The 20635-nt window shown below is 47.9% G+C and overlaps 1 protein-coding gene across 1 annotated transcript; it reads right to left on the bottom strand.

Annotated features, from left to right (window-relative positions):
• Nucleotides 1–6384: 6384 nt before the first annotated feature.
• On the bottom strand, nt 6385–9848 carry ITPRIPL2 (ITPRIP like 2). The gene has a single exon (XM_042922617.1). It carries the CDS (start codon nt 9162–9164, stop codon nt 7566–7568), a length of 1599 nt encoding a protein of 532 aa, XP_042778551.1. The 5' UTR covers nt 9165–9848; the 3' UTR covers nt 6385–7565.
• Between the last annotated feature and the right edge of the window lie 10787 nt (nt 9849–20635).

Below are 20635 nucleotides of genomic sequence, written 5' to 3'. Positions count from 1 at the left end.
TACACTGGCCCAACTCATCCACTGAAGGGGAGGCCAACACCCTCCTGCCACAGCTGATGAGGGAAACCCGGATTACTGTGGGCAAGGTGCTTTGGGGCGTCAGTCAAGCACGTGTATCAAAGTCAGGCTGTTTGAAAGTCAAACGTACAAAAGTTAAGGACTGCCTGTACACACTCCAGTGGCAGCCCAGTATGCCAGATTGTGTTTTTTTTTTTTTTTAATTTTAATTTTTAACTTTATTTATTTTGACAGGGGCAGAGACAGTGCAAGTGGGGGAGGGGCAAGGAGAGGAGAGACAGAGAATCCCAAACAGGCTCCACATCGACAGCATGGAGCCTGTTGCAGGGCTCGAACCCATGAAACCATGAGATCATGACCTGAGCGGAAGCCAAGAGTCAGATGCTCAACCAACTGAGCCATCCAGGCATCCCTGCCAGATTGTTTTTTTAAGATTCCAAATCAATTCTCTATTGCTGAGCTACAAATGACCACTAACTCAGTGGCTTAAAACAATACCTATTATTCCTGAGAGGCTATGAGCCAGCTGAATGCTTCTGCTGATCTGGGCCAATCTGTGACTGGTCTTGGCTAGGCTCGCTCAAGTGCTTGGGTCAGTTCGTGGTCACATCAGTCTGGGACGGCCTCATTCACGAGTCTCACAGGAAGCTCGCTGTCAGCTTCAGGGACAGGGTTGATTGGGCCACAGAGTCCCTCATCCTCCAGCAGGCTATTCACACAGTGGCTGCAGGTTTCCAAGAGAACAATCAGAGGCAGACGAGGCCTCTTGAGTCTCAGGCCAGGAACTAGCACAGCATCCCTTCTGCCACATGCTATTGACTAAAGAGAGTCCCAAAGTCCTTCCAGTTTCAGGGGTAGGTAAAAAGGCTCGCCTTCTTGATGAGACAGGCTGTGGAGGCATTGGCACAGGAAGAGAAAGAGGACAGGGGCCATTTTTGTCATCAGTCCACTGTCGTACCCAGAGTGAGGGCTTTCCATCGAGTGGATGGCCATGGACGTCAAGGAAAGAGATAAACCAAATCACAGTAGATAGAGAGATGGTTGCATGGACAAAAGGGAAACATGCCCTGTAGTGGAGAAAGAATGAGCAGCAAAGGAAACAGAGGAAGAGGATGGAGACACAGATTAAATCAAAATTCCATTCCAATAATTACTTCTATGCTCACTGCCCCTTCCCAGGTGCTTATTATGTTAAAAACCATCTCACTGAATCCTCAATCACTCCTGTGAGGGAGGTTCCATTATTAATCCCATTTTATAGATGAGGGAATCAAGGTTCAGAGAGGATTAGGTAATTTGCAGAAAGACACACAGGATGAGTAATGCAGGACACAAGACTTGAAGACACATCTCTTGGTGTCAAAGCACTGGCCCTAATCAGGACATTGTTCTATCTTTAGGCCAACTTGTTTCTCTGTCCCCACCTCAGGCCCCCTGCCCAGGCCTGGACTGTTGCAGGATCTGAACACTTCCAGCCTGATTACTTCCAACCAATTTTTTTCTGTAAAGGTCCACTGAGTAAGTATTTTCAGGGTTGTGTTGCAATTATTCAGTTCTACCAGTATAGACAGTATATACACCGTCTATAAAACTTCATTGGCAAAAATAAATTAAATGGCCACCCCCTGCTTAATCCATTCTCCACCTTGCAGCCAGAGTGGGCCAGACTCAAATGTGACCCTGTCATTCCTTACCTGAAGTGTTTCACCAATATCTCCAGGATCAGTCCAAACCTTTATCGCGGTATGTATGACCTTGTGATCAAAGTGTGGCCCCTGGGCCAGCGGCATCACCATCATGTGGGAGCTTGTTGGGAAAGCAAGTCTCAGGTCCCACCCTGGACTTGCCGAGTTAGAATCTGCATTTAACCAGTCTCCCTGGTGATTTGCACACTCCGGTTTGGGAAGCCCTGTCTTCAGGACCCCCATCTCCTGGCGCCTGCCTGTCTCCCCCCGCCCCCATCCTTTGCTACTGGAGCCTCTTCCCTCCCACCCCCACTTTCCAGCCACTCATCTCTGTTCTCGATACATTCCTCTGCTACCCAATTGCCTCCACTTAGCGAATTCCTGCCTACCTCTAGATCTCACATTAGACTCCACTTCTTCCGAGCAGCTCTCCCGAACCTCCTGAACTGCACAAGGTGCCCCTCTTCTGTGTTTCCATAGCCCTTCCTCATCGCCAACCACCACACTGCATGGAAACGACTGAATTGCCAACCTCTCACAATTAGTGTGCGAGTTCCTGAGAGGGAGACCCCGTCTGCCTCGGTCATTTCTACACGTGTCCTCAACACTGGGGACAGTAAAGACTCAATACCCACTTGTTGAAAACTGAATGAAACACACACACCGCCTCTGCCCTGGGCAAGTATCCTACACAACTACTGTTTAATCAGCCTGTGGCTGCAGGTTTCTCTAAGCTTTCACTTGGCTCCAAGGCTTTGTGGAGTCTTACATCGTCCCCAAGATTCCATCTTTCACTAAGCCCGGTGGTTTTTCATTATTAGCAAACGTTTACTACTTGGAGAGGGCCCAGGGGCCTAAGAGATTTCTGAGCAAAATTCTTGAGCGATAAATTAGCTACAGGCCAAGACTTGAACTGTGTTAGGGAGTGTGTGGGGGAGCCAGGCAGAAGGTTCTAGGCGAGGAAGAAGACTTGAAGGCAGGACCCCAGGCTGCACACCTTCAGAGCTATGAACTAACATCTTTTCCCACCTGTGTATGGTGCCAGTTCTAGATGAACAATTGTTCTAGCTTTGCTGAGTGGGAAAAGACTCCCAGACACCCAGAGGTAGAAGTCAAGTGAGCTTTGTGTAAGGAATCATAAGCCAGTACATCCATGGGATGCCCTCCCCAAGGGAAGAGGAGAGCCCTCCCCAAATCAGACACTCAGTCCAGGGTTTTCTACAAGTTCCTTTATTAACAAAGCCAAGTATAAAAGAACAAGGCCCCCCAGATGACCCAAAAGATTAAAAGTGCAAATTTACTCCAACCTGAAATAGAAGACAAATGGCTGGCCTCAACTGCCTGGGCCATGGAAATTTGGTGTGATTGAAAACTCCTTTGAATCACACAACTGTAGCAGCGGAATCATATTTGATTAACTCTTTGGTCTCTGTTACTGGAACAAACCATACACCATGACTGCAGCCAATGGGCTACATCATAATATATAGCTGGGGGTCAGAATACACATTTAAAATAACAATAAAATAAGAGGAATGTTTTAAAGTCAAGTCACTGAATCAAGGCACATTTTTTTTTAAAGCAAAAGGTGCTAAAAATATTCCTGAATATCTTTGATACTTCAAAAACCAGATTATATATATTTTTTTCAGTCTATTCTCTCTGTATAGATGATTGCATATTATCTTCACCCTCTCCCAACTTATACTTGCTAAATTTCCACCAAATCATGTGCTATGTAGGTATAAATGGAAACAAACAGTAGTGTCTAAGTAACAGATGTACGATTAAAAAAAAAAAAAATTAACGAACACCAAGATGATAACACTGAACATTTTTCCCCCCCTCTCTAGGGTCACTGGAAATGTTAATGAGGTTCATCTTCCCCACTACTGGGGAAGGAAGTCATAGCCTTCCTCCCTGTAGGTAGGGATAAGTTAAGTCTTCACCAAGGTCAAAAGCCACATTTTACAGAAAGAGTGACTTACTCCGTGAGGTTAAAAGAGATACTTTGGAAGCATGTTAGGTTAATTCCTTCCAAATCCTAGGATGTCCGTTTTGGTGGGACATCCCATCCCAAGTCAGAAAGGGGTAGAAACATCTGATCAGAACGGTATTCTTTGGCAGTAGGAGCTTGAAAACCCAGCACTGGATTTCTGTTGTCCACGGCCACCAACCATCCTTGCTAAGGCACGGTATGGGATCCTACTAAAAACTCACTTAAAAATAAGAACAAAATACAAATAAAAAGGAAACAAGTTCTTCTGCAATCCTTCCTGATTACTCATCTGCAAATTTCAACTGAGCCAAGGAGTTTAGCCCCAACTCACCAGGAAGGAAATGCCAAGAACTGGCCCCCAGCGGTTTGATTGGAGGATGTGACTGGGAATGAACAACTCCAGGATCGAGGGTCCTCCTGGGAATTATGAGTTAAGTGTTATCTGTGGCCATGTTAATTTTTTTTTTTTTTTTTGGTTTGTTTCTACAATAAAGCTTAGCTCTGAGAGATAAAAAGAACTTGAAGTATCACAACCCCAACAATGTATAACAACATTATCTCCATAACAATAAATATAACCTTATACATACTGTGTAAGGCAGGGGCCGCAAACTGGTGGCCCCCAGGCTCCAGCAAATGTTCTGTTCGGCCCACATGGTGTTTGGAAGATTTTAAAATTATTTTGTTTAAAAATGAGAAAGTTCCACTTGAAAGAAAATCCTGATTTCCGGCCTCTCCCTACCCTTTTCCCAGCAGAGCTGAACGTTGGCTGCCCCACTTAAGATGGGCACAGTCCCCACCACCCACCCACCCCTTCCCATATTCATCTCCCTGCCTTACTTCTGCAGGCTGCTGAGTTTGCGACCCCTGGTTTGAAATAGCACATACCTAAAAATGTGTTTCCTACCCAAACCTCTTGCACCCCCATGTGATTTCCACACCATCTGCCCTTCTCCCGTCTCTTCCTTCACTTCTCTCTTAAGGCCTCCTTCCTGAATTCTTCAGATTTCTCCCTCCCCTCCATGCTTCCATTCTCTCTTCTTTCAGCTTCCATTTCCTTTTTGCAAAAAACATCTCCTTCTCTCAGCGCATGAGCCTTCCGGGACGGCTCCCAAGACTGGTCAGTGGGAGTTACTGAAGGGTGTCTTTGGGCAAAACAGCTGAGTCATCTTCCCTAAAACTTTTTCTTTGGGCACTGGCTGGACAATTCATCTTTTTTCTTTAACATGAGCAATTGTGAGGCTTCTCGAATAAGAATATTTGCATAAATGAATCTCTAGTACCAAGTATACACCAAAAATGTGTATGTACATTTCAGATCAAGGACATGACAGAGCCCTGATAAAATACAGAATTGAGCTTAATTTAAGTGCCTCAGACAACCATCACACCTGGCTAATATGCCATATTATTTCATTTGTACACAGTACATGTTTGGGATCACTAAACATTGATCAAAATTGATCGACATCTCTAACTTTTGGTTACCATGTGCAGAGAACAACTGCTCAGCATGGCACTTAAATAAAACATTAATATTTTAAAAATTCACAAACACAATGCCCCATTAATTAAAAAATAAGAATAAAATTTAAAAATCTTGAGGATGGATGAGGCTTTGGGTAATTAACCTGAAGAAAAAAAATAACAAAAACACTACAAGAACAGAATGTTACCAGATTTACACTTCAAAAGACTAGTATGATTTAAAAAATAAAAATAAAAAAAGGAACCTATTGACTCAGCTAGAAACATCTGAAAAATTCAGTTTTTAAAGCTTTATAATCCCTCCAATAGCCTTGCTGTTCCCCACTTCAGTAGACTTAATGACTACGGGGGGAATTGGGGCTGATATGGAAACATTATAAATATATATATATTTATAAAGATCTACGTACTCTTGGCATCTATTTTAAAAAGTAAGTTTAAGAAACACTGTGCAGTTTATATCTTCGCAGGAAGTTGGTAGACGGATTCCTTTACTAAATGCAGTACCTTATGACCTAACACTGACCTCCAAAGCTGGGAATGACCTTTGTGTCATCAAGAGGAACTGTCCCCAGAACAACCTCAAAGAGGAGGCGCAACATTTGCAACTATTTCTCTTACAGTCCAAAGTGACAAAGGACAGAAGTCGTCTCCTCAGCTCCCACGAGGATACCCTGCCAACCATTTATTCACAATGACTTCCTGCAGTGGCCAAGTAGGTCCCCTCAAGCAAGTTTAAAGAATTCCCTCAAAACAACTCAGAAGTTGAACAATGGCCCCATTTAGATGGCTCCTTCTGTCTTCCAAGTTTTACCTTTAAGAATCTAAGGAAGTACATGTCTTTGTAAAAAAAAATAATAATAAATAAAAGTCCCCAAGTCTAGCACTGGGTGGGACTGGTTACATTTTCTATTTGGCAAGCAAGCGGATGGTGGACTTATTGACACCTCAGCCGAGTTGGGGACATTTATGTCCAAAGAGAAACAACAGCAGACTCCTGACAAGGACTCCCCTCACCTCCCCCTCACTTACTCTCCTCGGCTGATCAGTCAGGGAGCCCAGAACCCAGGATACTGAATTCTTTGCGAAAGGCCCTGCAAGACCTGGGCTGAATCAACTACTCCTCAAGTTGGCCTTAGGACCACTTACTTAAAGGCTGTGGGGCGGCGGGGGGGGGGGGGGGGGGGGGGGGGGGGGGGCGATGGGAGAGGAACTTTTAACCATCACCGAGCACTGACTGAGAGAGCTGACCACATCCTAGGCACTACAGCCCGCATTGCCTCTTCGTCATCTCATGACACTCGGAAAGAAATCACCGGGCAGAGGGTTGTGTTAAAAAGGCTGAAAACAAACAAACCAACCAACATGTTTCTGTCTCTAGCCAGCAGCAAGCTATGGTGAGTCATCTTCATAGACGAAGATCGAACTACATCTTCCTCAAAACCCAACACGTTTCTATGTCCTCACCAGCGTCGTGCTAAACATGGATTCTTTGCTACTCTGCACTGTGCCTGGCTGGCGGTAGGCTCTCCATGAATGGGTGCTGACTGGTACTCACCCCATTGTATGCCTGCAGGGATGTTAAGCAAGCCTGCTTTTTAAGACTGCACATTTCTTAATGACAAATGGAACTAGTCTCCCTTTCAGATGCAACAACTTGGCACTGGCCATTAGCACAAAATGAAAGGTCTGATCAAAATACAGTGCTGTTTGCTCTGGGAGTTTCTCTAACCAACTCTAGACGACCTCTCTCTCAACATATGTGACTTCATTCTTTGCAATCCTGTCAGACACCCGTGATTGCACCATTTAAAAAATACATGAATATTAATTTGAACGGTGGAAACTGTGTTCCTCAGAACATTAGCCCCTAGAATAGAACTTCAATTCCAGTTGTAAAGATTCCGATTTTTAGGAAGACCATCAGGAACCCAGGACCTAGCAAGTAGTTATATCAAAAAAACATTAGCTTCTTTAAATCTGGGGGCCAGAGATCTGTGTCTCAAAAACCGACAGCGGAAACTTTCTCTGCAGCTATTTCTTGCTTCCTTTACTGGACTTCCCTAAAAGCTGGATCCTTCTACAGAATCATTTCACACAAATCAACATTTGGACCAACTCTTAGCTGCTGGGGTTGGATGTCTTTCTGTGGCTTGCTCCGGACACGCTGGTGGGTGTGAAAAAGATGCCATAACTATACTGGCTTTGGAGCCAGGGGTGACATAATAAGTCACCAGATGTCACCTTCCGAATTTTCCAACACCTGTGGCAGCTCATTTCCTTGCGATAAACTGGCTTCTTGCCATCCCCACCCCCCGCGGGGGGGGGGGGGGTGGCTTTAGGAGCTTTTGGCCAGGTGGAGGCGCTGTCAAGGTTTATGGTTCATCTTCAGGGAAGCCCTGGGTGCGCTGACTCCGGGGTGGGGGGCACCTGGCAAGGTAGCGAGGACCCCCATAGACCCGGAGAAGCTGGGGCAGCCTTCGCCACGTGGACAGCAACCTCGCAGCCGCGAGTTCCCGGGCATGTCTGTCGAACGCGGCCAGGAGGTCAACCGGGGCAGCTTCACGCAGAACCTTGGGCAGTGGGCCCACCTCGGCAGCGGCCCCACCAGGGCCCAGGACGCAGTGGAAGAGCGTATGGCGTCGCAGCAGGCAGTCTCTAAGGAACTGCACTAATTCTTCCAACCGCTCACCCAGGTGTGCCTCATCCCAGCCTTGAACCGGAGCCCCCTCACGCAGCAGCACCGCCAGCAGCACTGTCTTGAGCATGTACGAGGACAGAATGCGTCCCCACTGGGTGGCGGCCGCCGGGTCCAGCCCGCGGGCGCCCAGGTCTCGCAGAGCTTTAAGCAGCTGCAGGCACTTGAGGTAGCAGGCACCTGGAGGGGCCCGTTCCTGCAGCCAGCTCAGCAGCTTCTGCTCCTGACGCGCTGTATTCACACCCCACAGTGCATCAGTGCGCAGGCCTCCCGGGAGCTCCGACAGGGGCCCGACAGGTGAGGGTGGCGGCGGTGGTGCCACGAGGAAAACGCCATCGCCCAAATGCACAGCGGGGATGAGACGCACTGCCATGGAAAGGCGGCAGCAGCCGTAATCCGTGCGGCACGGCAGGATGTGCAGGGTAGGAGGCTGCTCCAGGCCGCCGGGGGTCAGGCTGACCCGACAACGCCCCTCCAGGCTGTAGCGCACGGTGGCCAGGGAACGCTGCAGGTGCGACTGGAACCAGCGAAGCACCATAGTGGCGGAGAGGTGACGCCGCCCGAGCACGTCCACGCAGAAGCCGTCGGCAAAGGGTTTGCAGTCCCGGAGCCAGTGGCCCCCGGAGGCCCCCGGCGGCGCCTTGAGCGCGCACACGAAACAGCCGTGGAAGGCTGGGGCCAGCGCGGGCTCGGCGCCCAGGCTCCGAGGCTCCAGCGCCACCAGCGGCGGGAGGCGCAGTGGCACCAGCACGTCGAAGCCGTCGGGCCGCCGGATTTTATGCTGCTCGTAGGCGCTGCCCACCTGGATGAAGTCTCCGCGGAAGGCCAACGCCAGCGCCCCGCCGGGGATGGGTCCCGGGGACCCCCGGGCGCGGCCAGCCCGCACCAGCTCGCCCACGATCCGGCTCACGTGCGCCTTGCTGTGGCCCAGCACGTGCGGAGAGAGGCGCACCTCGTGCTCGTAGTAACTCTCCAGCAAGATGCCAAGGCTCGGCTCTCGGAAGTGTTTAGGAGAGAAGGTGGAGTGTCTCCCCAGGCGGGGAGACCCTGGCAGGAAGCGCTGCCGGACGGCGTGGCGACAGCGCAGGAGGATGTAGCCAAGGAGGAGCAGGACGGCCACCTTGAGCAGCGGGAAGCCGCTGTCCGCACCGTCGGGGGGCTCAGCCCGGTCGTCCCCGCTTCCCCGGAGGACATGGTAGAGGCACACAAGGGCAGTGCACAGGCCGGTCACCAGGGGCCAAAAGACGCGCAGATTGAGGGTGTAGTGCACCGACATACCGGGCGCCCGGGACAGCGGCGGCCCTGCAGCCCAGGGCGCGAGCCCCGGCGGCGCCCCCGGCCCAGCATGCGGGCAGCGCCCCGGCAGCCCCGCGGTCCCGGTCTCCTTCGCCTCCGCGGCGGCTCCCCCCTCGCAGGGTCCGGGTAAGGCGCCCTCCAGCTCGGCCTCCTCTCCCAGCTCAAGTTTTCCTTCCAGCTGCGGCCCGCCCTGCGCTCCCGGGCCCCGGGCCGCGCCCTGCGCGGGCTGCGAGCTCCGTCCCGCCCGGCGGCCCTCCCCGCCCCGCCCGGCGCGCCGCCCGCGGCCAGCTTCCGACCCGGCCCGGCTTGCCTCCTACCCTGGGCGGCACTCCCGGGCTCCCCCTCCGCGCTCGTGTCCGCTCTCCTCCGCTCTTGTTCCCGTTACTCGGCCCCAGGAGTTTCCTCTTCCGAGGGGAGGCGAATCCGCGCCAGCTAGCGGGGAGGAAATGCCGAAGTCTGGAGCCGAGCGCAGAGCGGGCGGGCGGCGCGGCCCCCTCCCCGGCCTCCGCCTTAGAGCGACGCGGGGCGGCGGGAGGGACTTCAGGAGGCGCTCGTAACTGGCTTCCCGCGGGCCACCCCCGTTCCCCTCCCCGAAGGCAGAACTGGGAAGGCCCTGATTCCGGGGCGGTGGCCTTGTCCTGGGAGCTTCTGGAGTTGTGCTCACATAAAGTTACACTGGGAAGTTGAAAAGGAGGAGAAAAGGACTCACACCCAGGGTGTGCCTCCCCACCCCCCAGCCAAGCAAGTCGTGGCGCTGGTGGCGTGGCAGGCTTGGGCACGGAAGCGGCCGCTGCCACTGTGCTGCAGTCCCTTATTCAACCAATATTTACTGAGTACCTACTACGTGCCAGGCAGTAGGCCAGGAGCTGGGGCAATAGCAATCGACAAGGTCCCTGCCCTCCGTAAAGCCTACATACAGCCTTTCTTAAAAAAGGAAACCAAAAGAGAAAGGATTCCATAGCAGAAAATGCTCTGAAGGAAATAACACTGCGCGACGGAGTGAGAAGGGCGGGGGCGGGGGGTTGCCCTCTAGAAGATGGAAGCTCTCGCGGTCGGCTGACATTTGGTCTGAGATCTGAACGAGGAGGAGCCAGCCTTGGGAATCACAATAGCAGCTTTTACAGAAGACTTACTGTGGGCCGGTATTGGGCTAATCCTTTTACACACGCTCCCGCCTCCTGTCAATGCTATGAAACGTCCGCTATGATTTTCCCCATTGTTCAGAGGAGGAAATTGAGACACAGGCAGGTTCAGCCCCTTGCCCAGGGTCACACAGCTTTAGCAGAGCTGTGCCTTGAACACCAGCATCCGGCTCCAGAGAAGCCAGGGGGCAAGACTCCAGGAGGTTGACCAAGAAGCCCCTTCTCCACCTACTTACTGGGAGTTGTCTGTGTTGTCGGGACATACACTGGGGCCTCGGTCCCTGAGAAGCTTTGTTTTGTTTCATAACGGGGAGCACTCTCTGAAATAATCGGGATTTCTTTAGCTAACCTGGATTTATTTAAATCATTATCTTTATTTACTTATGTCAGTTGCACCTTCCCTGCTCCCAACACCATTTAAAGAGAGCAAAGGTGGAATGCTTTAAAAATGTCAGAACTCAGCTGCCATCTGGGACTCAGCACAAAGAGGATGGCTCCTGAGTTAAGCACCAAGATGCTTCTCAGGAAATCCTGGATTGAGCCTCTTAGAGCTGAGGAGACCTGCTTTCAGATCCCATCTCTACTACTCTTAGCCACTGGACCATCGTCTATTAGTCTGGGTTCTTTGGGCTGCAAGTGACAGAAACATAGCTAAAAAATAACTTCTTGTGTGTTTATAGCAGCACTATCCACAATAGCCAAAGCATGGAAAGAGACCAAATGTCCATCGATGGATGAATGGATAAAGAAGATGTGGTATATATATATACAATGGAGTATTACTCAGCAATCAAAAAAAGAATGAAATCTTGCCATTTGCAACTACGTGGATGGAACTGGAGGGTATTATGCTAAACGAAATTAGTCAGTCAAAGACAAATATATGATTTTAGTCATATGAGGACTTTGAGAGACAAAACAGATGAACATAAGGGAAGGGAAACAAAAGTAATATAAAAACAGGGAGGGGGACAAAACAGAAGAGACTCTTAAATATGGAGAACAAACAGAGGGTTACTGGAGGGGTTGTGGGAGGGGATGGGCTAAATGGGTAAGGGGCACTAAGGAATCTACTGAAATCGTTGTTGCACTATATGCTAACTAACTTGGATGTAAAGTAAAAAAATAAAATTTAAAAAAATAACTTATTGTGTCATGTTAAGTGAGATACCCAGGAGATCCTGCTTCAGTACAGTTCGATCCAGACACTCTCCATCCTATTCTTGACTCTGCTTTTTTCTAAGCTGGGGCCCTCTCTGCCAGGCCTCCTCCATCTCCTGCAGTGGCTCTCCCCTCACGTTCTCTTCACATTAAACTCGTCATAGAGGAAGAGAGAACTGTGCTTGCCTGGAAATTGTAGCAAAGGCCATGCCTAGAGATAGACTTGAGATATATGCTAAAAGTGGCCATGTTAGGAGTGCCTGGCTGGCTCAGTTGGTAGACCATGCGATTCTTGATCTTGGAATCCCGAGTTCAAGCCCCACATTGAGGGTTGAATTTATTTAAAAAAAATAAAATAAAAATAAATAAATATATATATATATATATATATATATATATATATATATATATATATGTATGTATGGAACGCCTGGGTGGCTCAGTCGATTAAGTGTCTGGCTTCGGATCAGGTCATGATCTCATGGTTCAGTTCGGGCCCCCGCATTGGGCTCTGTGCTGACAGCTGGGAGCCTGGTGCCTGCTTTGGATTCCATGTCTCCTTCTCTCTCTATGCCCCTCCCCAACTCGTGTGCTGTCTCTCTCTCTCTCAAAAATAAATTTAAAAAACATTTAAAATTTTATTTATTTTTATTCTTATTTAAAAAGAATTTTTAATGCTTATGAAGAGAGCACAAACGCGCACATGCAGAGGAGAGGCAGAGAGAGGGGGACAGAGTTTTCAAAGCTGGTTCCACACTGACAGCAGAGAGCCAGATATGGGCCTCAAACTCAGGAACCGTGAGATCATGACCTGAGCTGAAGTCTGATGCTTAACCAAATGAGCCACCCAGGTGCCTATTTATTTTTAAATGTTTATTTCTTTATTTTGAGAGAGAGAGAGAGTGAGCAGGGGAGGGGCAGAGAGAGAGGGAGACAGAGAATCCCAAGCGGACTCCACACCATCAGCTCAGAGCCAGATGCAGGGCTCGAACTCCCAAACCGTGAGATCATGACCTGAGCTGAAATCAAGAGTCGGACGCTTAACCGACTGAGCCACCCAGACACCTCCCCAAAAACAATTTTAAAAAAATAAATAAAAGTGACTAAGTTAGAGAATGCGCTGATACACCTGGTCTGGGCTGGTTCTGTAGACTAAGTTGTGTCTCCTCAAAATTCATATACTGAAGCCCTAACCCCTAATGTGAGTGTATTTGGAAATGGCTTTTCAGTGGTAATTAAGATGAAATGAGGTTATAAGGGTGAGCCCTAATCCAATAGGGCTGGTGTCATGATAAGAAAACATAGGGGTCTCTCTCCATGCACATGCACACCAAAGAAAGGCCTTGTGAGGACACAGCAAGATGGTGGCCATCTGTAGGCCAGGCCAGGAGAAGAGCTTGCACCAGAAACCGAACCCTGAGTGCCTTGATCTTGGACCCTCTAGCTTCCAGAACTATGGGAAAATACATTTCTGTTGGTTGAACCATCCAGTCTATGGTACATGTGGCCCCCACTGACTACTACAGTTGGAGGTGGGGTAAGCCCTGCCCAACCCACGGGGACTGTAGGAGGGGTATCCCTCAAGGAAAGTCCCAGCACTTCTTGGGAAGAAGGGGGAGGCTCAGGCATGCAGAGACAGCAAAGTGGCCGCCGTTTTGGTATAAACCTCTTTATCTCGCTTTGCTTCAATCTCCCCTCTAATCTATGAAATGGGAGGAATATTAACAGAGTGACGTTTGTGTGGCTCAGTCGGTTAAGCGGCCGACTTCAGCTCAGGTCATGATCTCACAGTTTGTCAGTTCAAGCCCCGCATCAGGCTCTGTGTTGCCTGGAGCCTGCTTCAGATTCTGTGTATCCCCCTCTCTCTGCCCCTCCCCACCCATACCTTGTCTCTCTCTCAAAAATAAATAAACATAAAAAAAATTTAAAAAGAAAAGAAGTGGCAGGGGTGCTGAAAATTCCAAGCTTCTAATCATGGCTTGATCTCTCTGGTGACCACCCCCAATCCTGGAGCCATCCAGGAGCCCCCGCCCCAGTCATCTCATTAGAGCAAAAGATACTCTTAGAGCTCTTATCACCTAGGAAATTTCGAGGGTTTAAGGAGCTCTGTGCCAAGAACCAGGCTCAGAGACCAATATATACCTGTCTTCGATGCTCTCACAGTGGGCCACGATTCACCCCACTACACTGAGTAAATGATGCTTCGCTCTTACTGTTTTTCCAGCCGATAATCGATTTCCATAGCTCATTTCCTCCAAAGAGTACAAGGTACAAGCCTCAGAACTTCGGCCTTGGAAAATCTGCTGTATGTGTACAAACACAAATTCATTTATTATTAATTTATTACACACCTCCATGGGTTCTCACCTTGTGCCAGGCAGAGGGGAAGGTGAAGGAAAACATCCCGGGGCTCCAAGCTCAGGGACTGAAACGCCAGACGCACTGCATGGGAGGGTTCAGAAAACTGCCACTTTTTCACTGACTTTTGATTCTTATTTCATTAAAAACAGTCTTCTTTGTCTCTCTCTCTCAAAAATAAATAAACATTTAAAAATTAGGAAAAAAAAAGGGGGGGCACGCCTGGGTGGCTCAGTCAGTTAGGCGTCCAACTTGGGCTCAGCTCATGATCTCACTGTTCCTGTGTTCAAGCCCCATGTGGGGCTCTGTGCTGACGGCTCGGAGCCTGGAGCCTGCTTCGGATTCTGTGTCTCCCTCTCTCTCTGCCCCTCCTCCACTTGCACTCTCTCTCAAAAATAAATAAATGTTAAAATTTTTTTTTAATTCAATTAAATAAAAAAATAGCCTTTATTGTTTAATATTTGACTAAGGCCACTCCTGTTGTTTTTTTTTTTTTTTTAAAAGGTCAGCAAATATATACACACAGTCCTCCCAGCATTTCTGATATCCCAGAGGTGTATCCCGTGGAGGAAAATGCTAGTAAGAGGAAGAGAGAGGGTTGAGGTGACTCATTTCTCACCGAAGGCTTGGGGAAGGCTCATGAGGACTGGGATAAGACATATGATCAGGCTTTGAAGGATGGGAAAGGACATTGCGTTTGATAGATGTCATGTGCCTCCTGGACGGAGTCCTGCCCATGCAACATCTCCTGAAATAGTCAGAACGAGCCCAGTGAGGCAGGCTCTGTTATTAAGGCCATTCCACACATGGGGAAAGTGAGGCTAAGAGAGGGTAAGCAACTTCTACCAAGTCACACAGCTGGCAAATCTGACCCCAGAGCTGAGTGCTTAAACCTGGTCCTTGACTCCCTTTCACAGTGTAAAGTGTTTTATAGCACAGAAAGGGAGCATTCTGGAAAGGCAGGTTAATTTACATTTCTATCTCCCTAACCAGGTGATGAGGTTTTTGGAAGCAGGGACTTGGCCATATTCAACTTGGTGTCCCCAGCAAGGGTTGAATGAATGAATAAGATTTTGGGTAGCAGGAATGCGGGGAGTCCATTTCAGGTAATGGCAACAGAATGTGCAAATGCACGGAGGTTGAGGGGCATGTGACAGCGGGGAGCAGGACATCAGGCTTGTTGTCACGAGAGTCTGGAGTTTGTGGGGGCACCTGGGTGGCTCAGTCAGTTAGGCGTCTGACTTTGGCTCAGGTCAAGATCTCACAGTCCCCATGAGTTCAAGCCCTGTATCAGGCTCTGTGCTGGCAGCTCAGACCCTGGAGCCTGCTTCGGATTCTGTGTCTCCCTCTCTCTCTGCCCCTGCCCCAGTCATGCTCTGTCTCTCTGTCTCTCAAAAAATGAATAAATGTTAAAAAAAAAAAAAAAAAAAGAGCCTGGAATTTGTGAATGGACACGGTGGCATTCATTGGCCATCCATTCCAGCCTTCTCCAGCAGCCCTTCTTCTGCATCTCGGACTGGAAACCCAGACACATTCTTGGATTCTCCGGCCGAGGGACAGAATCCACCCAAGACACCTGCTTTGGTAATATGGCTGGTGGCAAAGGTGGGGTGGTTCTGCCACCCACAGCTGGGCCTTGATTTCATAGGCAGCTCTCCGGTGGAGGCTGAGGCAGCAGCTCCCATGTTGGCCCAGTTCTGCTGTGTGGCTGAGGAATCTTCTGGAAGTTGGGGTCACAGTCCTTTCCTGCAGCTTTCTCAGGGCCTCTCAAACCATATATGATAAATGATCTATTACCATTTCTTTAAAAATTTCCTATTGGTTCTCGTATGCACGACTATCACACAGCTCGTGTCACATACAGCTCAGAACACCCATGCTGGTCTATCCTCTTCAGAGAGACAAATTCATCAATCACACTTCTTTGGATGTCACAGCAATGTCAAGTTGATGCATATGTTTCTAAATATTCACTCTCAAGTGACTGGACCAGGGCAGCCAGGAACAAGGGAGTCTGCCCCACAGCTTTGCAACAATGCCACCCACTACTAGGTGGTGACCAAATGCCCCAAACCTATCTTTTCCCATAGGGATTCTGAATGAGACGCATAAGTCATGATGAACCGGGATTCAGAATTAAGCAGAAGTCACAGAATATGCAAAAAACTTGTGGCACCTGGGTGCCTCAGTCAGCTGAGTGTCCAACTTCGGCTCAGGTCATGATCTCATGATCTCATGGTTTTGTGAGTTTGAGCCCCACATCAAACTCTCTGATGTTGGCACGGAACCTGCTTCAGATCCTCTGTCCCCACCCCTCCGCCCTTTCCCCACTTGTTGTCTCTCAATAAATAAATAAACTTAAAGAAAAAAAATATGCAAAGACCTTGAGAAAATAGATACCATGGCAGGTCAGGGGAGGGTAGGAAGAAGCAGGGAGAATAAGAAGTTGATCCAAGAATGGTGGGTGTCCAAGAATGATTGATGTTGGGACACTACAGCCACCGTGTGCTTGGATGACATTCCAGACCTCATTCCTATTTGAGTGAGAGGCTGTGGCCTCATTTCTTTGGATCCTTATAATAATCCCCACTGGGGTCTCAGATCACGTGAGTGTGCTTCGTCCTCGTAACCCTGATGCAGGGCTGGTCATGGCATGAGGTGGGGAGGCATTTCAGTTCATAGCAGAAGCACAGGTGACAAACTAGTCTTGCAAATGGCACCCAAAGTGAGGTGGTAAGGGGACCTATTTGGGACTGGAATCTGACTGTCTCCAGGTACATAATGTCAGAGTTGAGTTGAGTTGTTGGACACCGAGCTAGTTTTGGACAATTGCTTGGTGATATGAGAGAACCCCTTCCATACATTGGAATTGGTCCTAGAATCATACACGGCCTTATAGAATGTGAGAAATAAGGCCACTGACTCAATCAAAGGAGGGACGTGGGGCCTCGGAGCACAGTGAAGTGAGGCTTTAATCAATGGTCTTGCAAGAGCGGGTGTCAGATGGACAGGTGCACTCAGGGCAGTTACAGCAGACAATTTATCTCTTAGGGTGCAAGTCCCTCTCCTGATTCCTCATTGGCTGAGTACCACAGAGGTTACAGCCTTACCCCAAATGTCACCTATGCCCGTGTAAGGCAAAAAGTAGTCTGATTGGAACAAATGTATATTTCCTGACAACACACAGACTTTTAGTCCCTCCTTTGTTCTTTGGCTCAATCTCATCGCAAAGCCCATGAAAATAAGCCCGCGAAATGGAAAGGGGGAAAAAGAACCAGGAAGTGAAGTGTGTAAGGGTTTGGGACTCCATTGTGGGTGGGTAGAGGACTCATATATATTTCCGATAGGTGGTAAACCTATTGTTAATAGACAGCACAGCTTTTATTTGGTATTTCTGAAAATGAATCATCTCCCTTACTTCTCACATAGAACAGCAAAGGAGGCTGGGAAATGTAGTCATTACCCTAGATAGCATGTATCCTGCTAAAAATAAGTGTTTTGTGACTACAGAAAAGAAAGGAAATAAATATTAGGGGACAATTATCAGCCTTTGCCATAGCAGGCAACCAATAGGATCTGCTCCAAGGGCTGCTGTGAGATGAGTTCTATCCTGATTGTGATTCATTATTTGTGTGATTACTAAATAAGTGCTTGTATTTTTAAATATATTGTGAGAGTTTTTGCAAACGGGACCATAACTGTCTTGCACATACTCAATTACTAATTGTTGAATGGCTGACTGAATGAAAGAAACAATGAATGAGTCTTCCTTCAGAAGTCTAGCAAAGTATCCCTACATCAATACAGAGCTTGTCCACCAGAAAGTGTCCTTCCCTGATCTCCATTTTCAAAGACACTGTTTCAGAGTCCTGAATAATGAAACCAACATCAGTCAAAGGAAAGCTTTGGTCCGGCAGAGATGAAGGGCCAAGAGAGAGCTAATGAGTCTGTAATGCAATTTGATGCCAATAAAATGGCGCAATATTAAATTCAAGGCCATGATATTTACACTAAAACCCAACACAATTAAAGAGTAAGAACCCGATCCCCCACCTGCTCCAGTTCTTCTAGTTTGAGTCATTTTATGGACACAGACTTCCCACTGACATTGTCTGGTGATGTCATGGTGAGAATTTTGACAGTCATTAAATTTCTGGCTGGAAGGCCAATTCAGCCAGAGAGACTCAGAACGGAGAGGACCATAAAATCACTGAGTTCCAAAAGCCACTGTCTACAAAGTCAATGAGTCAGATACGAGAGCTCCTTCCCTGTCTCCTCCTACCAATGTGGTGATACAGGTCAGCCTGTCCTGAATGTCTGCTGCGTGGTGGGCAATGTTCTAATTAAGGCCGTTATATCATTTAACTCATTCACACAGAACAACCTTATGAGGGAGGTTCTATCTTTACCTCTATTTTGTAGATGGGGCAACTGAGGCATATAGGCACACTACATACTTTGCCCTAGTTCATAGAGCCAGAAACTGGAAAAGCTGGGATTCAAACCCATGCTTCTTATGCTGATAACTTGAACCACCCCACAAACTGCCTCAATTGCTTCCAAATGGACATCTGAGGATGTTTTCCAGGGTCTGGGGCAAAAGAGCAAAATAAGACATGTAAAGAGAATTTTTCATAAGGTTCAATTTACAGTGGAGTCTCGTCTCACTGGGTAGGGGCATTTCAAAGTCATCACATAGCAGAAGAAAAATTGCATTTCGTTTAAATTACCCTTGATAGATCAGCACAGGGATTTGGATTACACATTTGTCAAAACTCATTGAATAGTCCACTTCAGACTTGTGCATTTCACTGTATCTCAGTTTTACCTCAAAAAAAAAAAAAAAATCATAAACACAAATTGGATTCTAGGGAGTGAAATGCATGGTGAAGTGTTTAGGGGTGATGTGTACTGATTTCAGCCGCTGCCTTTGAAATGTACCAAGAAGACGAGCTGGGATGATGGGTGGAGAGGGGGCTGGATAAACGAACAGACATGAGAAAGCAAGTCAAGTTAAACATTCACGGTAGAATCTAAGTGGCAGTAGTGGGCGTCCTCTGCACAATTCATTTGGTTCCTCTGTATGCTTGAAAACTGTTTTCAGGGGCGCCTGGGTGGCGCAGTCGGTTAAGCGTCCGACTTCAGCCAGGTCACGATCTCGCGGTCCGTGAGTTCGAGCCCGCGTCAGGCTCTGGGCTGATGGCCCGGAGCCTGGAGCCTGTTTCCGATTCTGTGTCTCCCTCTCTCTCTGCCCCTCCCCCGTTCATGCTCTGTCTCTCTCTGTCCCAAAAATAAATAAAAAACGTTGAAAAAAAAATTTAAAAAAAAAAAAAAAGAAAACTGTTTTCAATATAATGTTGAAAGAAGAAAATACATTTCAAAATCTAGTAGAAAGTTGCTGTCTTGGAAACTGATATTCTGTCTCTCGCTGACCCTCACAGTCTGATGTTTCTCCAACTTTGAAACCATCGGTTGAGCACCTGATGAAGGAGTTGGTTTGAGTTATCGACCAAGTTGTATAAATAATACATATCTTTAAGCATTCAGCATGGTGAAGGAGCCATTGTTAAGACATGGAAAATGGGAGACCAGGGGAAGTCAGCTCTTTAAGTAAAGAAGTGAGCAAAATTGTCCACACTATTTAAAGTGCTCTCTCCCACACCCAAAGCGGTTTTGTTTGTGTAGCTGAATCCCAACAACTTATACTTGCATATAATAAGGTTCTAATAAAATCATTGAAAAAAAAATGTGTCCTTTAAGAGTATGCCTGGGGAGCCTGGCTGGCTCATTTAGTGGAGTATGCGACTCTTGATCTCAGGGTTGTAAGTTCGAACCCCACATTGGGTGTAGAGATTACTTAAGGGCTTTTAGGGGTACCTGGGTGGCTTAGTCAGTTAAGAGTCCGACTCTTGGTTTCCACTCAGGTCATGATCTCACAGTTCGTGAGATCGAGCCTCACACTGGGCTCTGTGCTGACAGTGCAAAGCCTGCTTGGGATTCTCTTTCCCTCTCTCTCTGCCCCTCCCCCCACTCACACTCTGTATCTCTGTCTCTCAAAAATAAATGGACATTAAAAAAAAATTTTTTTAACAAAAGCTTTTTAAAAAAATAGTAAGAGTATGCCCTTTCACTCTGATGGAGGTTAAAAAAACCATCTTCTCCTAAGGAGAAATTGATAATAATGATGATCACAGGAGGTCTGTCTCTCTCCTTAAGTCCTAACTTAGCAAAGTGAAAAGCGGGCAATCCCAGGTCAGAGTCCCAAATCACTTCCGTCTGACACTGGAATGTGGGCAGGGTTTTTATCTGTGTTGTGCTCTGTTATCTCCTCAGCGCCTGGCACAAGAATCGCTCAATAAATAAATATTTGTTGAATCTATTTTACCAGCCTGTGAAATCTAAAGGCTTGGAGAAAACAAGGGCCTGCACCAGGATGCGAGAACTCTTCTGACCCCACGGAATGCTAGACAGAGGTGCCTGTGCTACGGCTTGGCAGAAAGATAGGGGAGCAGGGGATGGGGAGGGGGGAGGAAAAGGGGGGATAGGAGAATTACATATTAACATTTATTGCAGGAAAGCCACCCATCTGCCCTTGACTCCATCGGGCACATGGCTCACGATTAAATGTGAGATGGAAGCTGACAATCTGCTTGTCACCTCCCTCTATCTAATTTCCACCTCCTGGGTGTGACTAATATTCAAAGACTGCTATTTCCTTCAGTATGGTCCCAGGAAACAACGTATTGATCTCGACCACAGAAATGCAGCGACCCTGTTCCAGCCCTGGAAA

The sequence above is a fragment of the Panthera leo genome, chromosome E3, assembly GCF_018350215.1.
Source record: "Panthera leo isolate Ple1 chromosome E3, P.leo_Ple1_pat1.1, whole genome shotgun sequence".
Lineage (NCBI taxonomy): Eukaryota > Metazoa > Chordata > Mammalia > Carnivora > Felidae > Panthera > Panthera leo.
The sequence above is the reverse complement of the archived record's forward strand: the minus strand, read 5'-3'. Positions and strand labels throughout refer to the sequence as shown.